We start from the raw sequence: 10,556 nt of genomic DNA, 5'->3' as shown, positions 1-10,556 counted from the left end.
GGATGATCAATGGTGAATCCTTTGGGATTCTTTTTATTGACCTTTGTTTATATCATGTAGCTTTGAAAAATGAATCTGTGGCATTTCTGAGCTTTCCGCAACAACAACAAATAAAATTTCAAAAGTAGGCTAGGCTATACTGCTTGTTGATACTTTACCATTCTGCTCTGCCTCCTTTGCCTGTTTTTGGAAACTGTTGCATTGCATCTGGAGTCATTTGTAGACGGTAACTTTATGTGATTTGAGAATATCTCACTCGAATTTGTAGTGATTTGTCCTTAGTAGGTTGGCGTGAAATCGTTTCTTGAGAGTCTAGTTCGCCTGGAAGTTTACTATATACAATATAGTGGACAACTTTGATCTCTGTATGATTGTCGTTCCTTTTATTCAAAGCACTATATTTTTCCATACAGTAACCAAAGTTAGATCTCGAACAAATAAGGAAGCGAGGTTAAACGATATGGACAACTGAAACATATGTTTGACTCGACAATTTTCATTAGAAAACTTTACTTGGAAATACAAGAAAGAATAAAAAATTGAAGGAGATACCTTCTGTAACGATTAATGGCTTGTTGTTATGACAGTTTCAACGGATACGAGGCACGCGAGAAAATGGCTCATGGGCTGCTTTCTGAACAGGTTTTTTGGCAGTCTCTGGCATTCCAAAAACATCCCAAAACCTCAAACTCTCGTCTCCTGCAGCTGAAGCAACGGTAGAGCCATCAGGACTCTGTGTCATATACAGAACTCTTGATGTATGGCCAGTGAGCTCAGCCATTTTCACCAAGGATGGGTACTTCCAAAGTGCAAGGTGGTTCTGAGAAAACCCATGTGAGCTAAGCAACTCTCTGTCATTCTTGCTCCACAACAAAGCACACACTTGGGATCCTGTGTCTACAGAGTTCAAGCAAGCTCCGGTGTGAGTGTTCCAGAACTTGATCGCCCCATCTGTTCCACCACCACCAGTTGCAAGCAAATTCGATTGGAAGGGGCACCAAGCAAGAGCTTTCACGGCAGAAGTATGTTCCTCAAGCCTGTGCAGCCATCTCGAAGACGCAGAAGAGAGATCCCATACGTGAACCACATTATCGTTGCCACCACTAGCAAGCTGCATTCCAGAACCTGACCACTTGAGTCCACAAATCTCTCCAGTGTGACCTCTGTAAGTTCCCACAACATGCGACCTGATCCTGACATCGTTGTTGACAATCTTCCCGTCCATTCCTCCGGTTGTGAGGATGGTTCTCTCTTAAACCGCACCGAGAAGTGTCTCTATGTGTGCTTACAGTTCCCTACTGAACCAAACCTTCGTTGGTTCACTCTCTGTCGGAAACCAGACAAAACCGTTAACAAGACAGAGTCATTAAGTGGTAATATTTTGGTTCCTGTGCAGATTCGCAACTCTCCTCCCATAGAATGGTCCAATCTCGTAGCTGTTGATCATAAACTCTACGCCATCAACAAAGAAGATGACTTCACCTCCTGCTCGTCAAACGTCTTCTTCCTCGACCGCCGAACGCACACGTGGGTGGTCGAAGGACTTGTTGATTCAGCGTCTGGTAGGAGTGTTTTCCTTACAAAGGACTTGGTAGAGTTTGGTAGTGCTTGTTTGATAGAGAAAATATACTATTGTTATGGATCTACTGGAGAGTTTCTTTGGTCTAACAATAGCGCCGAGGTAGATGGTTGGAAGAAAGTTGAAGGTTTGGAAGGACTGTCTAAGCTTGCCCGTTATAGCAATGTTAATTTGGTTGATTGTGGTGGTAAGATGCTGGTGTTTTGGGATAAGTATGTGCCTGCTGGGAATATGGAGAAGATGATTTGGTGTGCTGAGATTTCTCTGGAAATGCGCAGCAGCGGTGAACAGGTTTGAGGGAAGGTCGAGTGGTTCGATGCTGTGCTTAAAGTACCCAAGTCTTACAAATTCGTGTATTCCATTGCTGCTACCGTTTGATTAACGACTCACGATGTGTGCGTTTGTCTTGTGTGTGAATATGATGTGTGCGTTTGTCTTGTGTTTTTAGGGGACAATGGTTCCCTTATAGACATATGTATTCACTAGCTTACTTACTCTGTGTCTTTGAAAACACTTTTTGTTTGTGTTGATGTTGCATTAGTTGCTACGGTTCTCTTTACAACCATGCGAATAGTCCAAAGCCTATGAAACTTTTTATAAGAACTTTTTTTTTTAATATTATTAACCTATTACAAGCCATGACCGTAGTCATACAGTGTTTTGTGTTTTGACAAGTGATAACAAGAAAAGGGAACATATGATGAACCAGAAACAATCAAAGATCGATCTTGGACTGACTTAAAATACTATGAAGGAGATACTTCTAGCCACGTCCACCTCGATCCACGACCTCGGTTTCCCCTTCCACGAACCGTTGACTGCAAATGCATCTCTTTAGCTTTTATGGATGGTTTAACCGGTCTCTCTCTGAGAATCCTCTTTCCTAAAGGTGTCAAATCATTCATCGGATCAATCTCTTTGTCTGAATCTGATGAGTCTTCTTCTTCCTCGAGAGTAATCAATGAGGCAAACTTGTTGGAACCAAGGTCGGCTCATCTATTCTACTACTTTCCCTCTGGACCATAGAGGTTGCATGAGCAATATGAGTGTCAATAACTGGTAAAATCTGGGCAGACTCCACAACTGGACTCAATGGTTTCTTTGATGTTGGTTAGTGCAGACTGAGCTGACATGCATGTCTTCAAGAACAGAGATTGTAGCTAGTGGTATGAGATTGTCAACTTTGGCAACAGTATTTGGATCAACCAAGTTGGATTCATTGTGTACATCCAGAAGAATGTCAGGAGATACAACAATCTCTGAAACTGGAACTAAAGTAGTGTTAGGTTGAGGAGATTCAAAGGCAGTGACAGAAGTGGTCGTAACCACATCACTAATGTTGGAGGCCATCTCAATACCCTTGGGAGCAGCAATATGGGACTCATCGACCTTTTGCAAGCAACGCTTGACCTTATGCCCAAGCTGACCACATCTACTACATTTCGAAGGCTACATCAACCATGGAAATGAAACCATTTTCATCATTAGCAGCGATTTTTGAAGGAAATGCTTTGCTTAACTCTACCTCAACCAAAATCTTAGCTTCACCCATTAAAATGGGATCTAACCGGGGTTTGTGAGTTGCCATCGGAGCACATAAACCAGAAGCTATATGACTTATTCCAAGAATAGAGTAGAAGATGTCAGGAATTTTCTTCAAAGTTACCCACACCGGAACTGTTTTGATCTCCAGGATAGCTAAAGATGCTTCCGGTTTCCATGGAGCAACAAACATTAAGCAGTCATCAACATGCCAAAGCCCTCTTTGAAGAACCCACATTCTAGTCGATTCATCGGGAATATGGAACAAGTAATTAGATTCCCCAAGCTTCATTATAGTGATTCTACATTTCCTTCCCCATAACTTATTGAAAACTGCATAGATTAAACCACCAGGCGGAGGCAAGCATCTATAGAACTGACCCAAGATATATTCTTTTTGATTCTCTAATCCTTGTAAGAGAACATGCCTTGGTATAGTTAACTTAGGAGTACCATCTTCCAGGTACTCAGGTTCTGTTGCTCGGTAAAGATTCCTAGAAGCAGGATTCCTGTACAGACGGCCAGAGTTCAATTTTTATAAGAACTTTATTTGTTAACTCAAGTAAAATGATCAAAAAGAGATCAATTACCGGTCCTACAATGTGATTCGGTTCAAATATACTAATAAGAGTCATCATTTCAAAAAAGTATGTTGACCATATTTAATATTTATAGAAAAACAAAACTAATATATAAATTTTTGTGTCAATATCAGTTTATGTTGGAGGTCAATAAAACTTGCGAAGGTATGTGATTTTTCCGTACCGACTAATCTTTAGGGCCTGCCCATCAATGCCATCAAAATCATGTTTCTTGCAGTGAGAATTAGATATCTATTTCACCTGGCTACACAAACAAACATATCTGAAATGATAGGTTTCGAACCAGGAGTCCTTAACATCTTTCCAATCTCACCGTACCACTCGACCATATTTGTATTGTAGATTTTTCCTTTAGGTTCCGTCAGATCTGCTACGGTTTACATTCATTTTTAAATCGGAAGTAATGAGAATTGTTGAACATTTTAGCACTAATGATATTTTTTTTTAGTATACTAACTAATGATATTATGATCAAGACAGTTACAATAAAACAAGAAGTACAAGCCAATACACATATGAAAAGCCAGACTGTGGTTCATAAAATTCCAAATTACCAATCTTCAAAGATAATCGCATGTGCATGGATTCCAATTTAAATCTAGTTTTTGGGAAGTTTTACCTTTAACCATTTAATTTTAAAAGTATATATAATTTAATAATATTATTTGTGAATTAAAATTTTAAAGACAATAATAGCATTAAGTTTTACAAAAACAATTTTTCTCTTTAGAAATAAAAACTAATATCTAATTATTACTATTAATAAAAAATTACCATATTGAAATAAAAAACGATTTATCTTAACTATTTAATAAAATAACGATCCACTTTTAGTAAAACAAAACGGCCAGGATCAACGAGTTATCCTTCAATAAAATTGACATATTCAAACTACGACAGCACAACAGTGTGTTGATATTTATATATCCTTCAGTTTTTACCACTAAATAAGAGCCATGATTGTCAGTTAAAAAAATAATAATAATAAGAGCCATGATTGTACACATTTCTGAATGATATATGAAAAAACGATTTATTGTAACCACTTAATAAAACAATGTTCCACTCTCACTAAAATATCAAAGAAGTTAATAATTGCTCAAAATGATTTAGTAAGACAGCTTTATTTAACTGTCCAAACCCTTGCAATCCTAATATATATACTAATATACACACATCCTCTCTTCATTTTACTTCACCACTCTCTAGAGCAACACTTCCATCTTAAGATTGCTCAATTTGAAGTATATCTTTGGAAAGATGGCTTCAAAAATCTCAGCCTCCCTTATCATTTTCCTCACATTCAACATTCTCTTTTTCACGCTAACTTTTGGAGCTCGACCTTGTAAGATATCATCAAAAACTGATGATCGATCAAGAACATTGATATCGTTTAATACCTGGAGGTCCGAAAAACGCATGCCATATCCAGAGATCTTGTGAAGGTACAGCCTCTAAAACAATGGTTGGCTTTCCTGATCCACGTGTATATTGACCTTTCCATGCGGTCGGACAATTCTTCCACTCCCAATGCATACAATCAATGCTCCCTATCATCCCGGGAAATCCGCGTATCTCTCCAATATCGAATATTCGTTGAAGATCTTCTGGCGTGGGTCTTCTTAGATACTCATCTCCAAATAGATTTATGATTCCTTCAACAAAATGTTCTAAGCATAAAAGCGCGGTGGTCTCACCAAGTCGGAGGTATTTGTCAACCGTATCAGTTGGGCAACCATATGCCATCATACGAATTGTTGCCGTTGCCTTTTGTAACGGAGAGTGACCGAACCTTCCAGTAGCATCTCTTCTTTGTTGAAAGTATTGGATTTTAGCGGAGAGTCGATCAACAATACGCATGAACAAGGGCTTGTTCATTCGAAACCGGCGTCGAAACATGTGAGAAGGATATGTTGCATCTTCACTAAAATAATCGTTCCATAACTGCATGTGTCCTTGTTCTCGTTGTCTTTCAATGTAGGCTCGTTTCTTTTTTGACATTGATGCTTCTTGGCGATTTTCGTGATGAATGAGGAGCTTTTCGAATTGTTGATCAAAAATTTGATCAAATTTTTCATCCATTTCATCATCGAAATTAGTAGAAGAAGAAGATGCCATTAAAAGGATTTGATTATTTGGAAAGAAATGTGAAAAGGATTTGATAAGAAAGAAGGTAGATGTTCGAAAATAAGAAAGAAGCTATGCGATTGTGTTGGAAATAAAGAAGAAGGTAGATGTTGGAAAATAAGAAACAAGCTAGATAGAAAGAAGCTATGCGATTGTGTTTCAACAATTTATAAAGAAGCATATACATAAAGGTACAACTCATAATGGTGATTGTTGTGTCACGAGATACAACTCATAAAGATACAACACAAGGTCACGAGATATAACTCATAATACAATAACAATTTTTGCTTTATTACTACAACATGTCTTGTTGTGTCACGAGATATACCACACCACCTGCAATAAAGCCAAAGACACAACAGAACCATCAACAAGACAAAGACACAACAGAAACAGCAACAAGACAAAGACACAACAAAAACAGCATCAAGACAATAACAAGTGAGCTTCATTACTAGAGTTTTAAGGACTGAAAGCATTACATAGTGATCACACGAGATAACAAACTTGAGACCCGACTCGATACCAAACTAGAAACCAAACTACAGACCCGACTCGAGACCAAACTAACTTGTCAACTAGACTCGAAATTAAGTTGCCATACTAACTTGACAACATGTCAGTTATTAGTTTGTTCTTCAAAGCGATTTCAAGCTCACTTAGAGGCTCTGACTTGGCAGTTAAGTGTTAAGCTTCTCCTTCAAGACAAAGTCATTTTGCCTTATCTCCCACATGGTCTGAAGCTCCACTGCCTCTTCCGAAGTCTTTCCCTTGCTTTTTCCTTTGGCCTTAGCTGCTTTTACACCAATCGGCTGAGTCATAGCTTCATCTTCTCCATGGCAACCTTGCACAGAGGTCGATGATTGTGCAGTCTGGTCATCCAGCTTTCTTCTTTTGGAGCTTACCTTGTCTTTGGTTGAAGAAGCGCCACACCATTTTTGATCATGGCTAAGCTCCAACCAGGCATGCTCGAGTGTAAATTTTAGCTTGTAGTCATTGAAGAATATCTCATGCGCCATCTTCAAAACATCATCCTCATTCATCCCACTGGATTTAGCTTTAGTTGCAGCTTCATGACACCCAACAAACTTACATACACCCTCGTTGATCTTCCCCCACCTTTGTTTACAGTTACTTGGCTCCCTCTTTTGCAAAGCAGAAAGCTTTGGGCTTGATGCAACATATGATGCAATCTGTTTCCAAAATGCGATTGCCTTCTACTCATTCGCCACCAGGGGATCCTTGGAGGTGTTCAACCAAGCACTGATGAGAACGAGATCTTCAGTTGGTGACCACTTCCTCCTTTCTTTACGGTCAGAGACGACATGTTTTTCGTTTGCATCGTCAGCCCATTGTGTACCGAAGACAGAGGCATCTGATGAAGAGAGTTCTATACTAGGAGTGACAAAGGAGAAAGAGGTGTTTGGTTGTTGACTGTTTAAGAGGTTTTGAAAACTACCAGCTTGACTAAATGGATCCATAGCGAAGAAGAAGTAGATATGAATTACAGAGGAAGAAGGAGATACGAAGAAGGATGTAAGAAGGAGATACGAAGAAGAAGGAGAAGGAGATAAGAAGTTGTATCTTCTTATCAAAGGAGAAGGAGATAAGAAGATGAAGGAGATACAGAGGAAGAAGGAGATACAGAGGAAGAAGAGATACAGAGGAAGAAGGAGATACGAAGAAGAAGGAGATACAGAGGAAGAAGGAGTTGCTCGGTTTTAAATGCAACGTTAAGCTTGAGTTTAGTAGGTGTTAGTTATAAATGGCAATCAATATATCTACCTAAAACTAAAACAACCAAGACAGACAATGTATTTACCTAAAACTAAACCAACCAAGAAACGAAAGTTCATTTACCTAAAACTAAACCAATCAATGCTCGGTTCTTTCAACTCAACTAACAAGTACAATGATATTAAAAGGATTGTATATTTACCTCTTCCCAACTGAAATGACAGACGGCTGCATTGATGATGCAACTTCAATGCTACCATCTACACCCAAACTCTCCAGGACAGGAGCTGGAACACCTTCCCCTTCACGAGCTTTCCAAGAGAAGATGCTCTGTCCCAATGTAGTTATATCCTCAAAGTCAAAGAAGAACAACATATCAATTTTGATAAATAATTAACAAACCTATGGCTAGAGAACGAGACAAAGAGTTATCATTATGGATAAATAGAGAGACTTTGATAATTAATCAACTTTTGTTTCTTATCAGAGAGTTATAATTATGGATAAACATAGAGACTTTGATAATTAAACAGAGAGAACGAGACAAGGAATTATCATTTTTGATAATTAATCAACTTTTGTTTCTTATCTCCAATACAAAAAGCATTCTTTTTTAAACAAATCCATAGGCCTATACACAAAGAATTTTTGATTTGTTAAACACAAGCAAATGAAGAGTATCCAGATTCCAAAATCAATACAAGTAAAATCAATACTAGCAAAATCAATACACAGAAGAAAGGAAAGGGGTTTCGTTTTACCTGTCTACGCCTTTGGATGGAGAGGTGGTTGCATGGATTGACGACGAACGAGAGAGACCAAACGACGGAGGGATTTCCACGTGATCGAACAAGAGAGCGACATAATCAATGACGGAGAAACCAATCAGACATCATCTCCGTCCGAGATTTCAACGGGAACAGCAGCAAAGAGATAGAGCGAATACGAAGAGTAAGAGAGCCGGAGCGATTTCGACGAAGATGAAAGAGAGAGAACCGACCAAAAACGGAAGAGGAGAGGCCACCTTTTTTCTACCCACTACGGAGCCGCCACGTTAGGGGTTTTAAGCGCTTCTACTTTCCCTTATTAAAGCACCGGTCCTTTGTTTTTTTGCATTTTCCATTTAATTTTCTCCCTTAAATTCGGTAGAACCTCTTCCTCAACTCGCCGATGGAGATAGTCTTAAGGGTTTGGTCGATCTTGAGGCTGCGGCTTGTCTCTGTACCGCCTTAAAGGCAAATGTCCTAGGAATCAAGCTTAATGTTCCCGTCTCTCTCAGTCTTCTTCTCAATGCTCGTCCTATCAATGCTTCGTGGGGAGAATATATATCCTCTCTTTTTAATATTCATTTATCTTTATATCATTCTTTGAAATTATCTATTTTCAATTTTTAATCGAATAATTGTTACTTCTACTTTTGTTATTGTATCCGCTTTAAAAAGTGTGCTCATGCATAATTTAAAATAATTAATCGGCTTCTTGTTTCCACATTAATTATCCAAAAAATATTCATTTAATAATTTCATCATGCAGATTAAAAGAAAAAATAAATTTATGTTGACCTGATATATTCGTTAATTTAAATCGACTACACTAAGAAATTCTCGGGATGTTTGTAAGACCTGCAGAACATAAGAAATTTACAATTCTTTTAAAAATAGGAAGTTTTAATTAATATTAAAATACAAAAAACAACAATAATCCCAGAAACTAATTACACAAACGAAATAAAACCAATCAGATCTTACTCCACCATTAAATAAATTGGATTCCACTGTTTTTTGATCAGCGATATGGATTTATTGAGAGTTGCCTGCGCTGAAACCATAATGTCTATAAACACAAAACATTGTTCAGTTAGAACTAAATTCTGATAAACCTAGCTATTCTCTCAAGATATGTCCCGCATAATGATTACGCATTTGTTGCCAACACAGTGTTGGTACTTATATAGGATCCCCAACAAATATGCATTATCAGCAAATTATTGAACGTAGCAACCACATGAACGATAAATATCCCCTAGACTATATTTACGAAGTGATTTTCCCATATGACATGGACAATCACATTTATTACTGACATATATTTTTGGTACACTTTATAAAATATGACAATAACTAATACATTACATTTAATGTTGATTTATATCTTTGTTAAACTTCTTAAAATATAGTAATAATTCATAAATCATCACTAAAATAAATATATTAAAATATGCATTATAAATTTAAGAATACATTATTTAATTGTATTTTTATAATTATACAATTTTTATTACCAATATTTTCAAAATTTTCTACATCTTTTTTAAAAAATTAATAAATTGTTAATCGTAATTTCATTAGTTTCTTTTAGGTATCTACAAATTTTATAAATATTGTTTAGTTATAATTTTTAATAACTATACAATTTTTATATAATTTTTAGTAATTTTATACAAGTTGATTTAATACATTTAACACTACAAGAAAATGTTTCCATAACAACGAAGATTTACGACGAAAATATTTCCTCGTAAATTTACATGGTGTTTACAACGCAGTTACGAGGAGACCAAATTTCGTCGTAAACTCCATGTAAATTTACGAGGAAATATTTTCGTCGTAAAGTCCATGTAAGTTTACGACGAAAGTACGTGGAATGAGAAATACGTCGTAATCGTTACATCGACATTACAACGAAATATGTTACCGTTATATTTAGGTGAAAACGTATATTCAATGTGCTTTAACGTACCTAATTTCGTCGTAAAGTCGTTGTAAATATTATGTTAAAACCATGTAAAATCCATGTAAAACATTCCTTGTAAAATCGTTGTTATATTTCAACTACCCAACTCGAAAATTTCTCTATATATATGTCATTTCCCATAACTCTCTTCCTCACAACACACAAACGGAAAAAAAATCAGAAAAAAAAATTTCAAAAAAAAATCTAAGAAAAAAATGGCCGGTGGCGGTAGT

At 37.0% G+C, this 10,556-nt stretch overlaps 3 protein-coding genes across 3 annotated transcripts; 1 reads left to right on the top strand and 2 right to left on the bottom strand.

Annotated features, from left to right (window-relative positions):
* On the bottom strand, positions 1-1,237 carry LOC106341730 (cell division cycle 20.2, cofactor of APC complex-like). The gene is made up of 2 exons (XM_013780433.1): positions 553-1,237; positions 1-395 (listed from the first exon to the last, which is right to left on the bottom strand). Exon 1 carries the CDS (start codon positions 1,223-1,225, stop codon positions 590-592), a length of 636 nt encoding a protein of 211 aa, XP_013635887.1. The 5' UTR covers positions 1,226-1,237; the 3' UTR covers positions 1-395; positions 553-589.
* A 40-nt stretch (positions 1,238-1,277) lies between these two features.
* LOC106338121 (F-box/kelch-repeat protein At5g48990-like) lies at positions 1,278-2,048 on the top strand. Its single transcript, XM_013777168.1, has 3 exons — positions 1,278-1,313; positions 1,397-1,870; positions 2,028-2,048. Exons 1-3 carry the CDS (start codon positions 1,278-1,280, stop codon positions 2,046-2,048), a joined length of 531 nt encoding a protein of 176 aa, XP_013632622.1.
* Positions 2,049-6,533: 4,485 nt separating this feature from the next.
* Positions 6,534-7,965, bottom strand: LOC106338120 (glutathione S-transferase T2-like). The gene is made up of 3 exons (XM_013777167.1): positions 7,793-7,965; positions 7,128-7,437; positions 6,534-7,046 (listed from the first exon to the last, which is right to left on the bottom strand). The coding sequence occupies exons 1-3, from the start codon at positions 7,963-7,965 to the stop codon at positions 6,534-6,536; spliced, it is 996 nt and encodes a 331-aa protein (XP_013632621.1).
* Between the last annotated feature and the right edge of the window lie 2,591 nt (positions 7,966-10,556).

This window comes from Brassica oleracea, chromosome C4 (assembly GCF_000695525.1).
Source record: "Brassica oleracea var. oleracea cultivar TO1000 chromosome C4, BOL, whole genome shotgun sequence".
NCBI lineage: Eukaryota > Viridiplantae > Streptophyta > Magnoliopsida > Brassicales > Brassicaceae > Brassica > Brassica oleracea.
The sequence above is the reverse complement of the archived record's forward strand: the minus strand, read 5'-3'. Positions and strand labels throughout refer to the sequence as shown.

What these genes read in the sequence shown, in the direction of transcription:
- LOC106341730 (XM_013780433.1), bottom strand. Translation starts at nt 1,225, where the DNA reads ATGGACGGGAAGATTGTCAACAACGATGTCAGGATCAGGTCGCATGTT.
- LOC106338121 (XM_013777168.1), top strand. Translation starts at nt 1,278, where the DNA reads ATGTGTGCTTACAGTTCCCTACTGAACCAAACCTTC. An exon ending in CCCTACTGAACCAAACCTTC is followed by an intron (nt 1,314 to 1,396) that starts GTTGGTTCACTC and finishes GTTCCTGTGCAG; the next exon opens with ATTCGCAACTCTCCTCCCAT. An exon ending in TGCGCAGCAGCGGTGAACAG is followed by an intron (nt 1,871 to 2,027) that starts GTTTGAGGGAAG and finishes TTGTGTTTTTAG; the next exon opens with GGGACAATGGTTCCCTTATA.
- LOC106338120 (XM_013777167.1), bottom strand. Translation starts at nt 7,965, where the DNA reads ATGTTGTTCTTCTTTGACTTTGAGGATATAACTACATTGGGACAGAGC. An exon ending in GTCATTTCAGTTGGGAAGAG is followed by an intron (nt 7,438 to 7,792) that starts GTAAATATACAA and finishes TTTGATAAGAAG; the next exon opens with ATACAACTTCTTATCTCCTT. An exon ending in GGTCACCAACTGAAGATCTC is followed by an intron (nt 7,047 to 7,127) that starts GTTCTCATCAGT and finishes TTTTGGAAACAG; the next exon opens with ATTGCATCATATGTTGCATC.